This window comes from Manis javanica, chromosome 7 (assembly GCF_040802235.1).
Source record: "Manis javanica isolate MJ-LG chromosome 7, MJ_LKY, whole genome shotgun sequence".
Lineage (NCBI taxonomy): Eukaryota > Metazoa > Chordata > Mammalia > Pholidota > Manidae > Manis > Manis javanica.
The window spans coordinates 79,730,986-79,750,401 of NC_133162.1; the positions used below are offsets into that span (position 1 = coordinate 79,730,986).

General features: G+C 46.1%; 1 protein-coding gene across 1 annotated transcript in view; it reads right to left on the reverse strand.

Annotated features, from left to right (window-relative positions):
* CHAT (choline O-acetyltransferase) overlaps positions 1-19,416 on the reverse strand; it is a 51,492-nt gene that overhangs the window by 23,029 nt on the left and 9,047 nt on the right. The window contains exons 6-7 of the mRNA XM_017648855.3: positions 19,076-19,256; positions 16,981-17,158 (exon numbers count right to left, since the gene is read on the reverse strand). Of these exons, the coding sequence (XP_017504344.2) occupies positions 16,981-17,158; positions 19,076-19,256 (359 nt within the window). The remainder of the gene's footprint in view (positions 1-16,980; positions 17,159-19,075; positions 19,257-19,416) is intronic.

Genomic DNA, 19,416 nt, shown 5'->3' on the forward strand with positions numbered 1-19,416 from the left:
GGCTCTGGAGGCTTCTTTTTTTGAGCCTCAAGCCAAGAGTTATGCCCATCCTCTCTCACAGTTGTCTGGATCTGCCTTCCTGCAGTCCAGGAAATGTGTGGGAGCAGGTGTGGCTTCCACACCCTGAGGCTCAGGGTCTCCCCACAGCTTCTGCTCACAAGCCATGTGCGGGAGCCAGGCACAGCAGCATCTCTTCTCCATCAGTGGGAGGCTGAGTGTAGACCTGGCTGGATGCTGCCAGTAGGGGACCACATCAGGAATGCACATGTCCTTTCCTCTGTCTAGCTAGGGACCTGCTATGCCCCTTAACGAGGTCCTATCTGCCCTTCCCTGCTCTTCGCCTCTCACCCTGGCCATTCTGGGCACTACCCTCACTCTGGCATGTGGTGACTTCTCCCCCCACTATGGTCAGCCTAGGGTGGGAATCCCTAAGACCTCTCCTGGGTCTCCTCAACACCTGCTGGCCCCACAGAGGCTAAGATCAGTTACACTGTTCCCTGCTCTGCCCACGTGGCTCCTCCAGTTCATAAGAGGTGTCCACATGTGTCTTCATGTAAACAGTCTCCAGTCCCACCCATCTTCTCCTTCCCACTTCTTGCAAACCCTGGGGGATGGGGATGTCTCTCATAGCATGCCTTCCACTCTGGGGAGAAGAGTGGCCAGCAAGCCAGCCCATCCTTGGGTCATCTGTTCCCCCCTCCTGTCTGAAATGAGGGTTTGGGGAGCACTATACTTTCCAGACCACTCTTAATCCTTATGGGACCAGGATGACTCATTATCTTCCTCACAGCTTTCTGGGCTTTTCTGCCTCAGTTTGATCAGCTTCAAGCCTTTGGGCCATGCCCTGTAGACCTAAAGGTTATGGGACCAGGATGAATTATTATCTTCCTCACAGCTTTCTGGGCTTTTCTGACTCAGTTTGATCAGCTTCAAGCCTTTGGGCCATGCCCTGTAGACCTAAAGGTAAATGAAACCCAGGTGTAGCCCTGGGCAAATTTCCTTTCTTTCTGCTTAAGTGTGGTCCAGTCATTGTGTCACCCACTTTAACTTGAAACAGCTTCTACTTCCCATGAGGTAGAATCCAAACTTATGAACATGCCCTGCTGGGCTCCTTGACTCATCTCTGTTACTCCTCTGGGGTCGCCTCCCCTGCATCACTGTACGGATTTCACACCAGCCTCCAGCCATTTCCTGGACACCTGTGCACATTCATCTCCTCATGTTGCACAGGCTATCCCCTGGATGGGTATTCTACTCAGCTTTTCAAAGCCCTGCTCATAAACCCTCCCAAGCTCCCTCGTCTTTTAATGGCGCGGGCCTTGCACGTGGTGTGGGTGGAAGCAACCCACACAAAACTCCTGCCCTCCAGGATTCCCCTCACCCGGAGTATGCCGCTTGGCCACCTGTTCAGAGAAGACAAGGAATTTCTGCTCTGTCCACCAGGCTGGCCTCATACATCACCTGAGCCAATGGCTAAATGGACCCCTTCTATACTCCCATGGTTTACTACTACATTGCACATGATCTTATAGCACATGACCCTGCTGCTGTCCCTAGACCCCAATGCTTCAAGCAGTCACTGCCAGTCTAGCCCCAGAAGCCCTGATCTGGTTCCTTCCTGCCATGTCTGTGAGCTTGCAGAGGGTGGACCCTGGGTCTCCAAGACCAGGTGGGCACACAAGAGTACCCATAGCTGGCAATAGACTTGAATGTGCATGGACAGGAGAGGCTGAGATCTGTGTGCCCAGTTCAGACAGGGAGCCTGGAGGACCCTAGCTAGCTAACAGGAAAGGCCCTGTAAGGGTCAGAAAACTACTACCTTTGGGGCATGGAACTTCGTAGGATGGGGGGTAAGAGATGGGGAGGAGGTGGAGGTAGGGAAAAGGTTCCTTGCTCTTTCCAAGGCTCCCAGGCCTACCCCTCTCTTGCTCCAGTAGGAATCCATGCCTATGGCCATCATGCCCAGACCTGCACTGTTCTGGGGGGTTCCTTTGGGATCCCAGGCTGGTTGTTAACTTCAGAGGATGGGGAGGTTTTGGCCAGGTATGGTTGGATTCAGGTAGGCATGGGCGAAGGGAGAAGCATGTCAGGAGGGAGATAGCGGTCCTGGAACTGGGAAAATCTCTGAGGGCTAGGGAGCAGATACCCAGGCTGTGAGTGAGCAGACACTTCAGGCTGCATTTTGACCCCCCAGCTTATGGGCAAAGGCATGCAGGATTTAGGCAAGGCTAGAAGAAAACAGTAAAGTGATATAATTAGTTAACCTTTGTTGAGCACTTAGTTTGTGCCAAACATCAATCTAAGCACTCCTATTAATGAATATGAGATAAGCATTATTATCATCCCCATACACAGATGAACAGCAGAGAAGTAAATGTCTTGCTTAAGTCACCCAGTAAGTGGAAGTTGCTGGACTCGGTCACAGGCATACAACCCCAAGGCCCAAGCAAGGAGCAGATCACCAAGGATTGTGAATGGCAGGCTCAGGGATATGGGTCTCATCTGGCAACCACAGGGGGGCCCTGGAGGGTCTTGGACAGAGGTGATGTGCTCAAAGATGCCTAGCAGCTTGGGGTGGGCACGGACCACGGGCAGCCCCAGTGCTGCACCCCTTGGCCCTATTGGCCATCTGTCAGTGAGTGCTGAGAACCCAGGCTTGGTTTCTGCCTACACCAAGTTTTCCTTAGAAACAGCCCCAAGCCAATATGGAATGGGCAGGCTGTAGCTCCCCGGGAAGCCCACAGCAGACCTGTCCAGCCAGGAGTCTGGGAACCTCATGCAGGTTGTGTACAGGCCCAGAGCTTAGCACCAGTCCAGAGGAACCAGATCCTGGCTCATTAGACAGAGTGAAATGGAGACAGGACAGCAGAGCTAGGATGCCAGGTGGCTTTGCAAATGAACTCCCTGCATACAAGTAGCTGATCGGTCAAGTGCTGACAAGTTTATCGTGTAAGGCAGAAAATAACTACACCCAAACTCATCCACCATGACTCTGGCTCAGATGTAATGGAACCACAGGGCGGTGGGCTGGAAGCACGCAGCAGGAGCTGTTTGTCTTGTGACATTCTCATAGAGCACACGGAGGCTCATTTAATGTGCTAAATCAATCTTCCTCAAGGAGCCCCTGCTTAATAGTGAGAAGTCAGAATTGAGTAATAGGAGGAGTTTGCTCTGCCACCCACGCTTGGGGAGTTGACAGCTTTGGGGATACAGAAATTCCAGAGGCCTCCAGGCTTTGAAGGGCCCTGGAGTTCTGTTGCTCTGTTAGAGGCTGAAGGCTTATGGACTGTGACTAAGGTGAGCAAAGATAAAATAAACCCAGCACCTCTGTATTTGGGGTGCTGCTGAACTCTTGGGTGCTGCTCTGCTCCCCCAATACACCCACCTGTGTACGCACACATACAGTCAGAGCCCTCTTGGGACATTTGACTTCTCTGATCTAGTCCCTGGGAGGTTGGCTTGAGTCAGATTTCTACTGTCCTGCCCCACAATGTCTAGTTGGACGCACTGAGTTCCCTCTCAGAGCTTCTAACCTTTAGAGGCTTAGAGCCTCTAAACTGTTGTCCATCCCATCTGAGCATCTTTCCTCCTAAAATGAAGGGATCCTATCTCCTTTTGAGAGGGAAATCTGCCATCACACATCCCAGAGGTAGTCTTTATGCATCCAGTCCTTAGAGGCTATGAGGACTCCAGTGTACCTCTTGCCCAATGACACCTGGCTCTTTCAAGTCAGAATTGCCTTGACTTGAGTTATAAAAGCCTCTTTAAAGAACTTGAGAGAGAGAGAGGGACTTCTGCTTCTGGGAAGATCAAGTGGAATTTTTCCTATTTCACCTACTAAAGGTCCTGGACATTACATTTAAAACAAATGTAAGAAAACTCTGAAAGCTGGAGAGAGGAAGACAGGACAGCTGGGAGCCCCAGGACTCAAGGAACAACATGATGCTGGTTCTCTGGTTGTTCTGAATTGGATTGTGTCCCTTGCCCCTCTCTCAAATTCATCTATTGAAGCCCTAACCCCAATGTGACTGTCTTTAGAGATGGGGCCTCTAAAAATGTATTTAAGGTCAAATGAGGTCAAAAGGGTGGGGTCCTAAACCAATATGACTGCTGTCTTCACCAGTGATGTATGTGCTCAGAGAAAAGGCCATGCGAGAATGCAGTGAGATGGTGGTCACTGCATGTCAGGGAGAAAGGCCTCAGGAGAAACCAACTCTGCCAATGTCTCAATCTTGGACTTCTAGCCTCCAAAACTATGAGAAATAAATTTCTGTTGTTTAAGCCACTCAGTGGTATTTTGTTATGATAGCTCTCACAAATGAATTCACTGGGTTTTCTGTTTTACCTAAAATATCCCAGACTTGTTGCTGCAGAAGCCAGCAATATAAAAACACAAAGGTAGACCAAAAATATCCAACCAAGTCTGCTTTCTTTAGCCAAAGGACCAGATAAGAAGCAAGACAAAAACTTTTAGATATTAACCTTCCCTTACTCCCACCAATTGCCATGCCAGCAAATGCTGAATGGGGAGCCTAGACTTCTACCATCACTAGTCTGTAATGAGGCATCTCAACCTCTGATAGAGAAGGCATGGTCTCAGATGGAAGCTGGGACTTCCATCTCCACTGGGTGGTAACCACCACCCCAGTTGTCCCATACACAGCATCAGTAGGAACCAATTGGAAAGCCTGAATTCTCAACCCCAAGCCCCAGTAACAAGGAGTATTGTTTCCTGGGGTGTCAATACAGGTCACATGAGGAACCTGTACTTCTACACCTACCTGACTGTAATGAGAAAGCACCCATCTTCTTCCCTTGCTGGGGCAGTGTCAGAGGCAGCCAGCTAAAACAGAAGGCTTAAATGGGATTCAGTCACATAACTACATCCAGGTTTCAATAGAAAATCACTTGTCATACCAAGGACCAGGGGGATCTCAACTTGACTGAAAAAAGACAATCAGCAGATGCCAACACTGATATGACAGAAATGTTAGAATTATGTGACAAATATCTTTAAATCTGTCATCATAAAAATACTTCAACAGACAATTATGAACACATTTGAAACAAATGAAAAAAGAAAGAAATCCCAGCAAAGAAATAAAAGATATTAAGAAAAACAATTGGAAATTTTAGAACTGTAAAACATGATAACTAATATAAAGAGCTCAATGAATGTGTTAACAGCAGAATGTAGGCGGTCAGAGAAAAGAATCAGTAAACTTGAAGATAAAACAATAGAAATTACCCAATCTTAACAAAGAGAAAATAGACTTAAAAAAAAAATGCTGAAAGGATCTGTGGGACAAAATATCTCAATCATGTCTTTGGAGTTCCAGAAGGAGAGGAAAAGAGCACCGAAGGAGAGTACTCAGAGAAATAATGGCTGACAACTTTCCAAATTAGGCAAAAGACATAAATATAAAGATTCAAGAAATTCTGTTTACCCCAAATATTATAAATTTCAAGAAATTCATACCAAGGTACATCATAACTAAACTTCTAAAAACTAACGGCAAAGAAAAAATCTTGAAAACAGAGAAAAATGATACTTGACCTGTAGGGGGGAAACCCCCTCAAATTATAGCATATTTATCATCAGAAACTATGAAGGCTGGTAGGAAGTGGCACAAACATTTTCAAGTGCTGAGAGAAAAGAACTGTCAACCCAGAATTCTGTATCTGCAAAAATATCCTTCAGGAGTGAAGGGGAGAATCAAAACATTCTCAGATGAGGAAAAATTGAGGAATTCATCTCTAGCAGAGCTACCCTAAAAGAATGGCCAAAGAAATTTCCCCACAAAGAAAGGAAATTACATTAAAAAAGCAACATTGGGACATCAAGGAGGAAGAAAGAACAACAGAAAGGGTAAACATCTTAGTAAATAAATCTCATTCTCTTTTTGAGTTTCTAAAATTCTGTTTCACTGTTAAAGCAAAAATTGTAACATTGCCTGATGTGGTTCTAAATTTATATTAGAGGAAATATTTAAGACAATTATAAATCAGGGAGTGTAAAGGGATGTAAAGAATGGTAAATGTCCTACACTTCACTAGAACTAACAAAATTTCAACACCAATAGACTATGAGAAATTATGTATAGATCCTGTTGACTGATGGTGTTGTTGAGTTCTTTATCTTTGTGGACTTTCTGTGTAGTTGTTTTTATCAATTCTCAAGGGAGAGGTTTAAGTCTCCAAATATAATTGTGGATTTGTCTATATCTCCCTTCAGTTCTGTCAGTTTTGCTTCACATATTTTGTGGTATGTTTGATGCATACACACTTGGGATTGCTGTGTTTTCTTGGTAGAATGATCCTTTTGTTTTATGTCCTGTTCCTCAACGTCTCTGGTAATTTTCTTTGCTCTGAAGCTTACCTAATCTGATATTAATGTAGCCACTATTGCTTTCTTTTGATTGAGGTTTGCTCAATATATATTTTTGCTTGCTTCAACCAAACTACTTTGCTATCTGTGAGGTGAGTGTTTTATAGCTAGTATATAGCTGGTTCATGTTTTTTAATCTACTCTGTCAATTATTGTTATGCTGGGTTTTAACTCTGCCATATTATTTTTTGTTTCCTGTTTTTCAATTCTTGCTTTCATTTTCCTGCCTTTCTATGGGTTACTTGAACATTTTTTAGAATTCCAATTTGGTTTGTCTGTAGTGTTTTTAGTGTATCTGTTTGTATAGTTTTTTCTTGTGGTTTCTAGTAAACTTCAGAGCAAATAAAATTATCAGAGACACTGAGGAACAGTGCATAAAACAAAAGGGTCATTCTACCAAGAAAACATAACAATCTCAATTATGTGTCTGCCAAACATACCACAAAATATGTGAAGCAAAAACTGACAGAACTTAAGGGGGAAATAGACAAATACACAATCGTATTTGGAGACTTCAACCTCTCCCTTGAGAACTGATAAAACAACTACACAGAAAGTCAGCAAGCATATAGAAAAACTCAACAATACTATCAATCAATAGAATCCAATTGATATTTACAGAACATTCCAGACAAAAGCAGCAACATGCACATTCTTTTCAAGTTCCCAGACCATATATGCCAAGTTAGATCATATTCTATGCCACAAAACACCCTCAACTATTTGAAAATAATTGAAAGAACAAAAAAATGTGTTCCCTGACTCCTAGACTCAAAGAAAAAATAAACAACAGAAAAAAACAGGAAAAGTTCCAAACATTTGGAACCTAAACTACCCTTTCCCAAATAATCCATGGGTCAAAGAGGAAATCTTAAGGGAAATCTTAAAAACAAACATTGAAATGAATGAAAATAACAATATAGTGTATCAAAATTTGTGAGACACAGCTAAAGCATTATTGAGAGGGAAATGCATAGCACAAATACTGACATTAGAAAAGAAGAAAAGTCTTGAGTGAATAATATAAGCTCTTAACTCAAGAATCTAGAAAAAGAAGAGTAAAATAGACCCAAAGCAATCAGGAGGTAGAAAATAATAAAGAGCAGTAAGCAATGAAATTGAAAGCAGAAAAAAAGAAAAAGAAAATCAACAAAAAAGTCTGGGAAGATCAACCGAATCTCTGACAAGACAAACAAAGAAAACCAAATGAAAGAAAGACACAATATGAGGGATAAAATAGAAATAGATCTATACATCCTGAAGACATCAAAAGGATAATAAGAAAATACTATGAACAACTCTACAAATGAACATTTGACAACTTAGAAGAGATGGACCAATCCCTTGAAAAGTATAAACTATCACAATGACCCAATATGAAATAGATCATGTAAATATCCCTATAACTACTAAGAAAATTTAAATTGTTAAGTTTAAAACCCCCAAAAAAGAAATCTTCAGACCTAGATGCTTTCACTAGAGAATTCTATGAAACATTTAAGGAAGAATTAAGACCAGTCTACACAATTTCTTCCTATTAATATGAGGAGGGAACACTTCCCAAATCATTTGTTCATAAAATCCTGACACCAAAACAAAGACAATACAAAAAATAAAGCCCACAAAAAAACCCAACCAATTATAGACCAATAACCCTCATGAATAATGATACAAAAATACTGAACAATATATAAGCAAATAGAATTAAGCAACATATAAAAAAAATTATGTACCATGCCTAGGTGGGGCTTATTTCAGTGATGCAAGACTGGTTGACTATTTGAAAATCAAGTAATGTAACACACCATATTAACAGAGTATGGAAAAATCATATGATTGTGCAGTTGATGCTGTGAAAGTATTTGACAAAGTTCAACATCTATTCATGTTTAAATCTCAGGAAAGTAGGAATAGAAGGGAACTTCCCCAACTTCATACAGAGCATGTACAGAACAGCCTCTAGCTAAATGTGAAACACTGCATGCTATCCTCCTAAGATTAGGAACAAGAAAAGATACCCACTCTTACCACTGCTCTTCAACATAGTACCAAAGTTCTAGCCAGTGCAATAAGGCAAGTAAAGGTAATAAAAAGGATACAGATCAGAAAGAAAAAGAAATCCCTACTTCCACATGACATGGTTATTTATATAGAAAATCCTAAAGAATCTACAAGAAAAATTCCAAACCTCCTAGAACTTATAAATGAGTTCAGCAAGTTTGCAGGATACAAGATAAACATACAAAAGTCAACCAATGACAAACATATGAATACCAAAATTAAAAATACAATACCATTTATAGTCATGCAAAACAAATGATATACTTCAGTATAAATCTAACAAAAATGTACATAGCTTGTATGCTGAAACTATAAAACACTAATGGAAAAAATCAGAGATGTAAGTAAATGGAGAGATATATCATATTCATGCATCAGAAAACTCAACATAGTGAATATGTCAGTTCTCCCCAAACTGATATACAGGTTTAGCACAGCTCTTTCCATCAAAATTCCTTTTTGCAAGACTTTTTGTAGATGTAGACAACATGATCCTAAAATCTACATGAAAAGGCAAAGAAACTGGAATAGTTAAAACAATTTTGAAAAAGAAAAAAGCTCGAGGAATCAGTACATCTAATTCCGAGACTTATTATACTGCTATATAACTAAGAATGTATGGTATTGGCAGTGAGATTATGCAAAGATCAATGGAAGAGAATAGAAAAACCAAACACAGGCCCACATAAACATGCCCAGCTGATTTTAACAAAGGTGCAAGAGTAATTCAATGGGGAAAGGATGACTTTTTCAACAAATGTTGATGGAGCAATTGGACACACTGCCAAAAAGATTAAAATCCTGGACATAAATCTTACACCTTATAAGAAATTTTAATTCAAAATGGATTGTCAACTTAAATGCACTATATAATTTTGCAAAACTTCTAGAAAAAATATAGAAGAAAATATCTGGGATCTAGGGCTAGGCAAAGAATGGTTACATCCCCCATTGTGATACATTCATACCATGGAATACATCAAAAGGAATGAACTATTGAAACCTGCAACAACTTGCAAGAATCTCCAAAGAATTATGCCAAGTGAAGAAAAGCCAATCTCAGAAGGCTACATATCATATGATTCCACTCATATCATGTTCTTGAAACAATAACATTATAGAAGTAGAGAACAGATTTGTAGTTGGCAGGGTTTCATGGATGGGTGTGGAAAGGAGGTAGTTGTGGCTATAAAGAACAGCATGAGGGATCCTCATAAGGATGGAACTGTCCTGTGTCTTGACTGTATCAATGTCAATATTCTGTATGTGACATTGTATTATAGTTTTGCAAGATGTTAGCATTTGGGGGGAAAAAGAGTACAGGCAAGATTATTTCTTACAAGTGCATGAGTGTCTGTAATCATCCCCAAGTAAGTTTAATTAAAAAAAATAGAACTCAAGAGCCAAGAATTGCTCTTTCCTTTGGGGTCTGACCACCCTTTCCACAAAGGCAGAATTAAAGAGCTCCCATATTTCCAGAATTAGGGGAGGGGTCGCAAATGGAGAATGACAGGAGCTACAAAGAACCCTTCCCAGCTGCCAGCTGCCTTATACCCCAAATATCATCATGCTGTCCGTGAAATGGAAAGTGTGGGCCAGAGCAATGGCACTGGGGGGCCATGAAAGAAGAGATGTGTCTGGAGTGTGTGCACACAGAGTGTGTGGTATGTGGGGATCCCAAAAAACACGAGAGAGCACCCCAAAGTTAATCAGGGTTAGGGTTCCACACAAGGAGTACAGGCCATTCAGTATGGTGCCAAGGGTCATTGTCACTGACCGCATGGACAGTGTCCATTCAACAGATGCCCATTTTCAGTTCACCAAATTTTTCCAGAGAGGCTGTGGGCCTTGGACAAAGCTTCCCCAGAGTGTTTCCTCAAATACAATATGAGTTATTATTTAGTGAGCATCCTCTGTGCCCAGGCACCAGATTGCCTACTTTACAGCCCTGCTGAGTCCCCTCGGTCCTCTCCACGGCACAGGGCTGCTATGTCTATATCCTAGCTGGAAGCTAGGCTCTGGGGACAGCAGGGAGGGCCAGGTCAAGCCCAGGCCTCTTGCCCTGGACCACGCTTCTCCCTGTCTCATCTCTAAAGCCTTCATGCTTCCACTGTGGGAGGGAGGAATTGCCCCGTCTCCCAACACCCACCTCAGCCTGAGAAAGAAAACAGCTTTCAGCCCAGAGAGTCCAGCAGGTATTTCTGGGCCAATTAAATCAGAGAGGCTAATAATTATTGCTAATGTGTAATTGGTTTTAAAATCAGCAGACTTGCCTCTCTCTGGATGACAACACTTAAATAGCAAAATGCCCCATCCCAAGGGGTTCTTGTAAACCATGACTGAGGCCTTCTGCAGCTGCAGCCGCCTTCTGTCAGTTCCCTCTTGAAAGCAGTGGCTCAGCTCTAATTGGCTGCTGGGAATAAATATTTACGGGACTGTGTAAACGGAGGCATCTGCTTCAGAAGTCTGTTCACAGGATCTCCACGTGGCACCCAGGAAAGCCAGTGGACTTGGGAGGCGGGCTCTCTGAGCCGGCTATCCTTTTCCTACAAATTGACAAGTGCTGTAGTCTTCCAGACTCAGGGCCGAACATCTAATTAAATTCCGGACCAGATTAACGGTGTTGGCTCCTCCTGGGTTCAGGAAGGCCACAGCTTGGCGGCTCAGCAGGGAGGGAGGTCCCGAGAGGATGCACATACCTCTCCTGAGGCCGGCCCTGAGTCCCTCCCCTGCATATCTCAGGCTTAGGAGACAGATTCCCCTGGGGTAAGACACAGCTCTACCACTGACCACCTCTAAGTGTGGGAACCTCCTCAACCTGCGGGAAACACAGCCTCCTTCCCACCTCTCAGGCTCTAATGAAGACTTAAAGCCACAAGGGGCAGAAAGCACACCAGACAGGGCCCTGCACTGAGGGGGACCTTTATCCACAGCAGCCACTGATATCTGGATAAGTAGGCCCAACCTGGGCTGCAATAGTTTTGGTATTCTTAAAGGAGCTCTTGAGTTGACCCTGAGGTCGTCGGCCAGACTGTCACACTGATCTTAACGCACCTGGGTTTGGCATCAAGTCCTACTTGGCAGAGGGAGCCCTCCTGGGTTGTGACAGGCAGAGGGTGAGGCCCCCAAATTCCCTCAGGACTCCTTTTGACACACTCCTCTGGTTTTATCCTGTCCACTCTCATCCTAAGTCTTCTGCTTGTTCTAGTCTCCTCACAATACCAGGACCTCAGGAGGGTGCTCTGCATTGGCTGTGACTGATCAGGCTGACAGAGTCCCGCACCACCTCTCAGTGGGCTCTGTGTGAGAAGCACAGTGTGAGGGCTATGGGATGTGGGGACACAGGGCACAGAGGGACGGTCTTTGGGGTAGGCAGCTGGCTCCACCACTCGTGGGCTGTGCCATGCTGGCTCTTAATGGGCCTCCCTGAGCTCCGTCCTCTCGATGTCATGGCCGAGGGTTGGGCTGAGGAGTCTGGGAACTCACGGAGGGAGCCGTCCTGGCTGGAGGGCAGAGTGGAGGATCAGGAGCCCTCTCTCAAAGCAGAGAGGGCTCCTGAAATCAGTTGCCCTGCTGGGCCTCAGTTGACCCTATGAAAATTAGGGAGGCAGGTGTTTTAGCTCAGGTGCCTCAGTCCAGACCTCCACCAGGACAAGAGGGGCTCGCTCAGCCTGCCAGACAGCACCTGCCTGGCCCCAGAGCCCACGGCATTGTTCTTTGCCCTGGTCCCAGGAATGAAAGTGGATACCCTGGGACTTCAACTGAGATGCTCTGAAAAACTTACCTGCTCCATAGTGCTGTGATGCTGCAATGGGCCAAGAAGACCCCCGGCCTCTCAACCACAGCCAGGCAGCCACACCTGCAACCAGGAGAGAGTGGCTTCCCAGAGGCGGAGGATTTGGAAGCCCTGTTTACAGTGATGGCCATTGTCCCTGGGTCCCTCACTGGCACCCCCACGCCCCCTGCTCCAGTGTCCCTGTGTGGACTCAGCCCTCACCCCTCTCCTTTCTGCCTTTCTGAAACCTTCATGTCTCCTGACTAGTGACACTGGCACCCTGTCTCATTAACCTCTTCTGAAAGTGTTCCATTCACCTTCTGTACCCTGAGGGGTGCCCTTCCTTGTACCCACCCCCAGGGGGCTGTGGTTTTCCTTCACACTCACACACCCAGAGCCAGGTCAGGTAGGCGGCTTCCTTCTCCCTGTTTCGAGTCCTCAGTGACTCCTCTGCCTTTTCCCTTTGGAGCCACAGCTGTTAGACACTGACCTCTCCCATCAGAGCCCTCCTTCTTGCTGTGCTGCCCTGACCCCCTCAGCTCCCTATCATGCAGATGTGGCTCATCTTCTTCCTCCCCATCCTGACTCCAGTCACTGTGCTGACAGCTTGAAGGGCCATGTGGATGACCCAGCCCACTTCCTTCTCTCTCAGCCCCTCAGCCTCCCATCTGACAATTCAACCTCAGCTCCCATGCGCGCAATCACGCCTGGAACTCATTGCTCCCAGGAACTGACCCCTCTGAAACCTCAGTTTCAAGTGTCCAGCACACTCTTGACTCTCTGACTCCTGCTCTGTTACCCACTGTGAAATGTGTTACCCCATGACTCCTCCAAACACATCGGCCGCTGCCTATTTCCACTGTCTGTCACTCACCTCTGTCTTTCGCTTCCCTCCTGTTGTGCAGTGAATTGTGTCCTCCCGAAATTACCAAACTGAAGCCCTGCCCTTCAGTACCTCAGAATGAGACTGTGTTTGGAGGTGGGGTCTTTACTGAGGTAATTAAGGTAAAATGAGGTCATAGGTTTGGCCCTAGTCCAACATGACTGGTGTCTTTATAGAAGAGGAGATTAGGACACAGACACACACAAAGGGAGAAGACGGCATCCACAAGCCAAGAAGGGTGTCTCGGAAGAAACCAGCCCTGCTGGCACCTAGATCTTGGACTTGAGCCTCCAGAACTGGGAGACAACAAATGTCGGTTGTTTAAGCCGCTCAGTCTGTGGTGCTTTGTTATGGCAGCCCCAGCAGACTCCTACACTTACCTACTCAGTTCAGACTCCAACATTATATCCATCCTCTTTCCACACCTCCCCCCTCTCTCCCTCAGTTTTACTCACCAACCTTGGTTGGACCTGGTGACCCATGTTCTCCTTGCCTGAACCTGAGTAGCTGCACATGGTGTGTGTGTGAGGGTGGCAAAAATATGCTAATTAGTTTCTTCTAAAATGTATGATCCCAAGCCTTCAAATATGAGCTCAGCCAAGCCCATATATCTCAGCAAGTTTCCAGGATAAGTTTTCTTTCCATTTTCTAAGAGGCTATTTCATCTGATCTCTTTGTCTTCACAGTCCCAGCCCAGCCTCTTGAAGCTCACGGCCATGGCTCTGCAGATCTGAGACCAGCAGCCACCCATTGGGAACCTTCTCATACCCCCACCACTATGGCCATAAGTCCCATAGACCTCAGGCCCAGGTTTCTGTTTTCTGTTTTTCCTGTCCCAACCAAAGGCCACTTATACTCTGGGTTCCACCTCCTTTTGCCTTTGCAAAATTTCCCCCCACCTCTGCAATTATCTCCTTTCTCCTCATTAACAGTTTCTCTTACTGGATTACTTCCACGTACTTGTCTACATATAATCATGCATTTGCTTTTCCTCCTAAACCACTTCCCTTGACCCCTATCCTTTTCTAGCAACTCCCCTATTTTTCTGCTCCTGTTCAGACCAAAATGTATAAAAAGAGTCAACCATACTTACCGATTCTACTCATTGACTGCCTCATCAGCCATTTCTTCATGCTGCGGGATGGCTTCCATTCCTTCTTCCTACTACTCTGGTCTGACCTTCGTGAAGGTCACCAGGCACTGAGGGTTTCCAAGCCCAGAGTCTCCTCACTGTCCTGCTCTTCCCTGTGCTCCCAGCTGCATTCCACACGGTTGGCAGTTCCCTCCTTCCCTCTTGGATCTTTATGACTCATCTCCTGGTTTTCCTTCGACTTCATGACTTTCTCAATCCCCTTTGCATTTTTCTCTACCTGACCTCCAATGCCCTGTTCTTTTGTTTCCAGATGATCTCACCCAGGTCCATGACTTTAAATATCACTTATATGCTGATGGCTCTCAAATTTATGTCTCTGTACCCAACCTCTCTCTTCAGTTGCAGACACATAGATCTAATGTGACATCTCCATTTAGATGACTCAAGGCATCTCCAACCTAACACTGCCCCATTCTGTAGCCACTTCCCCTACCTGGTTCCCATGTCAGGGAATAGTACCACCACCTCTTCAACTGATCAAAATCGAAGCCTAAGAATTGTCCTCACTTTTATTTTCCTTTCTCTAAGGTATCTGGACCCCACCCATGTCTTTACATCTTTACAACTCTAGCCCCAGTTGCCATACTCTTTCTGAAATCATGTCCTGAATGGCTTCCCTGCTCCCTTCCGTGGTCTGGGGCCAGTCAGGGAGGGGGCTCTGTGGAGGACTGGTTTCCTGCTGCGCAGAGGACAGTGCTAACCCGATTAATTGGATTTCCAAAGGAAGGCGCGTGCCCCTTTTTTCTGTCACACTTCTCTCAGAAACAGCACTTCCATTCAGAAAGCCAGATCAAGTGCCATTAACAAATTAATTCCGATGAGCTCCAGGCAATCCCCGCCAGTCCTGTAGGGAGACTGTTTGGGCCTGGGTTGCTAATAAAGTGGAAACCGTACTAGAAGCAGAGGCGATTATTTTGGTGCCTGTCTCTGTCCCTGGAGGGGACGAGAGTGGGATTTGATTACACCATGGTCTCCTGAGGGAATTAACTCACTTTCAAATAGTAAGTTACTGATTTCCCAACTTGGTGGTTAGGTCTGTGAGAACAGGGTAAGCTCCCACACCTCCCTGTGGTTTGTGCTGACCCTGATTTAGGACTGAGCATTCCGCAGGTACCCAATAACTGAATGAAAGAATAATTAATTGGTAGGTGGGAAATGAGTCTGGGGCCCAGTATCATTAGTAATGCTTCATTGCTTCATTTAAGGAATATAATAGGGGCTCTACTGTGTTTGACACAGCAGATTCAGAAGTTAAACCAAACAGATAAGGCCCTGTTCTCTTGGGCCTTGTAGATGATGGGAGGCAGATCATCAGCACCAATCAAGCAAATGAAAACCTGGCTTCAGAGAGTGAGAAATGCAATCACAGAGAAAATAGGATAAGGTGACAGAATGTGCTGGGGGGCGGGGTGGGTGGGGGTGCTGCTCAAAGGGAGCTTGAGGCCATCACACCTGAGCTGAGCTCTGGATGGTGCAGTCAGCCAGCCCTGGGGGAAGAACTTTCTAGGCAGAGGGACCAGAAAATTCAAGTGCCTGTCTTCAGAGAGCCTGGCCTCACCACCTTCTCATTTTCCCAGTGTACCCAGAGAGCTGGGTGGCTCTCTGTATGGAGCAGGACAGGTTCACATGTCCCTGCTGGGTTATAGGCATTGGCCATGGTGGGTAGGCCTGTCTGGGTGCTAGCCTTCTCTTCTACCCCTTTTTCAGGTTACAGGGCTTTGCACAATTCCCACTTCTTCCAAAAGTGTTTCAAAAGCCTCTCAATTGGAAAGGCTCCCTCCCCTTTCTGAAAAGCCTGGAGAACTTCTTTGTAACCTCCTGTCCCCATTGCCTTACATGGGTGGACATTAGTGTTACTGTGTATTTGAATCTGCTTCCCTATGCCTCTCTTCCCCTGCTTCTATCCAGTGAGTTGCTCAGGGGCAAGGGCTTCATCCTCTCTACCTCTCACGCTCCCCAGGCCTTCAGCTGACAGACACTCAGGGAGCCTGAATGGACACTGGCCAAATGAAAGTCCGAGGGGCAGATGGAGGCTCACAGAAGTCTTGTCTCTCATCCCAGAATGTCCAGTGTGGTCAAGAAAGGAAGGTACTCTATGCAGCTCCTGGGAATAGGCTTTGGGTTTGCAAAGAAGTTTCCAGAAGGATGATTTAAAAATTTTAAGACTACTACCAGCTTTATTATGGAAATGCTTGGAAACGTCCATCAGAGCAGCAGCCAGCCAGAAGAAAAAGGTCAGCCTGAAGACGAAAAATTCTGGGATTGAGAGTCCACATGAAAGAGTCAGCCAAACACCCTTGCAGAGGTGGGCTCCATCCCAGATCCCATCCTGATAGCTCTCCCAGTGACTCAGACCCTGAAAATGGGTACCACTCCTGCCTACCAGTAAAACACAACTGCTTAATTGCAGCCAGCCTTCCTATAGCTCAAAATTTTCCATCCCCAAATATTCCCAGACATTCCAGGATTGCAGTGCTGGGCAGCCTCACCCAGAAAGCTAGGCTATTGTCAGATGAAATACAAGGGTACAAAAGGTGTCTTTAGTTTGAAGGCGCCTTGGCTGACAGCAGGACCTGCCATAGGCCCCGAGTTGGAGGGAGGCCTGAGCTCCCCACGCTGTAGCAAATGAGGATGAGGCATGGTGTCCAACCCTGGAGGGAGGAAGCCAATGGGCATGAGGGTGAGATGAGCGTGGAGACGTGCTGGGCACTGCTGCTAACCTTTCACGAGGACCGTCCTGGCCTCAGCCCACTCGCTCCTCCCTTCTGACGTCAGCAGGCCGATTGGAGGCAAGCGTTCATCCTCGTTGGAAGCCATTTTGACTATTTTTCTCAACTGAGTGAACAGATCCCCCTCACTGAGACGGCGGAAATTAATGACAACATCCAAGACAAAGAACTGTGGGGGAAACAGGTCAAACACGTCACTTGTGGCAGCCTGCCCAGGGTCTCAGGATTTACAAGGCTTCACACCTGAGCATGGGTGGGGGATGTTTGGGCTCAAAGTTCTGGGGGGATGTAATGGTTCTGAAGAGTCACTGTGGGGGGACCAACCCAGTGCTGTTAGCTGTGCTGGACCCTAGGCTGCCCCAAATCAAAGAAGGCCAGGTTAAACTTGGCTAAAAAAAAACTTTCTGTGGTTCCTGGTTCACATTAAACCATTATGTTTGTGCAGAATTGAGTATAAACTGGTACAACTGCTGTTAGAAGACAGTTGTCTAGCAAAACTAAAAATATGCATATGCTATGATTCAGCAATTGCTTTTATAAATATATACTTTAGCCCATGGCTTACAGAAACATATACTCTCGTGCCCCAGAAGACATATAAGGAATGTGCATATAGCCTTGTTTGCAAGAGCAGATGGTAAAGTGAGCCAAACGGTCTCTGGTAGGGGAACAGCTGGGTAAGATGCAGCATACTTATCCAGTGCATGTCTACTCAGCAGTTAAAAGGGATGAACTAGCTCTAGAATCAGCTACAGGGATAGAGCTCAAACACACTGGTGAGTGGAGAAAAAAAAGCAAGTCAGGAAATAACACGCAGAGAAAAATTAAGGTGGAAAACCAACACGCAAAATACGCTGTGTGTAGGTGAACACAGAATATGTGTACCTGCATATACCTTGTATGTAAGGCCTGAGAGCTGTTATTCAGTAGCTTTGAAGCCAGAGCTTCAGGCTTTTTAAAGCATCTTATTCCAGGCGCAGGTCAAGATCCCTTTCAGCTGGTTGACATGAGTGGCTGGTCCCATGCTCTGAGCAGTGCACATGCAGCCTGGTTCAAAGCAGCAGCCCTGAGAGTATTTCTGTAAGGGATGGTTACTGCAGGGTGTGGAGGCTGGGAAATGCTGGGTTTGACTTTTGAATGAAGATGGAGAAAGGTTCTCGTTTTATGGCTATCCAGGGTGTCAGGTGGGCTTCAAACCTGGGAACAGCCAACCTCAGATGGCGGACTTTCACAGAGGTCCCAACTTAGACTGAAAATGTCAGAGAAGCCCAAGAAGAAAATATTGTAGAACAAACACCAGGGGAGTCCCTGGGGTGGGTGTCAAACTTGGGTTTTAGTTAAAAAGAACATAAAACAGCTTTTTGTCAGATGAAATATTTGTGTGCAGCCTCAGTCTACAGAATACATGGTCTGGTGGGTACTGGTGAGGCGTCAGGAGCCCTCACACTCAGCCTGTCCCCGGGCTCCCATGGGCCCTTGTCGGCTCCCTGGAACCCAGTCTGAAGACCTGAGCTTCAAGGGATGGAGTATGGGCTTGTGGCATGGGCCGGACCTAGGATTCCTTCTCACCCTTGGAAGAGCACTTACCCTGTTTAATTCTCATTTCCTCACCTGTCAAATGGAGATCCCAAGGCCCACTGTGTGGGGCCATTGTAAGATCAAATGGGATGAATGGGTGTAAGTGCCAAGCCTCGTGCCTGGACGTGGAGGTCCTGACAGGCCATAATGCTGTCTGTTTATGGTGGTCTCCAGGAAGACTGCTGTTTGAGGGACTGCATGTGGAGGGGCTGAGGCCATGCGGGGTCTCATTAATGACCCTCCACCTGACCTGGTTGGTCAGGGCTGAAATGGGAGCCCACTGAAGGCATTCTCAATGGATGACTCTCCTGGTTCTTAAAACCCAACCAGTGGAGAAAATAGGACTGACTAGGAGTCAAGAGACCCCACTTTGGGGCCACCCTGCCCCAGCTCACTGTGTGGCCCTGGGAGGAAGAGGGGGCTGAGCACGCTTGGAAAAGCAGGAAGGGTTGAGTAGGTGTACAGGTCTCCCAAAGCCTGAGAGACTGTAGAAGCAAGGGGCACCTACCTGGTTGCAGCAGGCCACGATGACGTGCTCTGGCTCAGGCATGACGCTGCTCTTCTGAGTCACCAACGTGTCCTGGGTGTGGCCAGGAAGCCGGTAGGAGGAGAAGAGCCCATAGTATTGCTTCATGCAGAGGGGCTGGCCTGACAGCTGGCCCTTGGCACAGTCGGTAGGGATGGCATGGCTGGAGGGGGAGAGTGGGGAAAAGGGCAGGAGGCAGGGAATCAGAATTGATCCTTCTGTAATTTGACTGGCAAAACAGGAAACAAAACCCAGAACTGCATTTCAGTGGCCCTCAAAGAGCTCTGTTCCCCACTTTTTACAGTCATGGAGCACCCCACTTC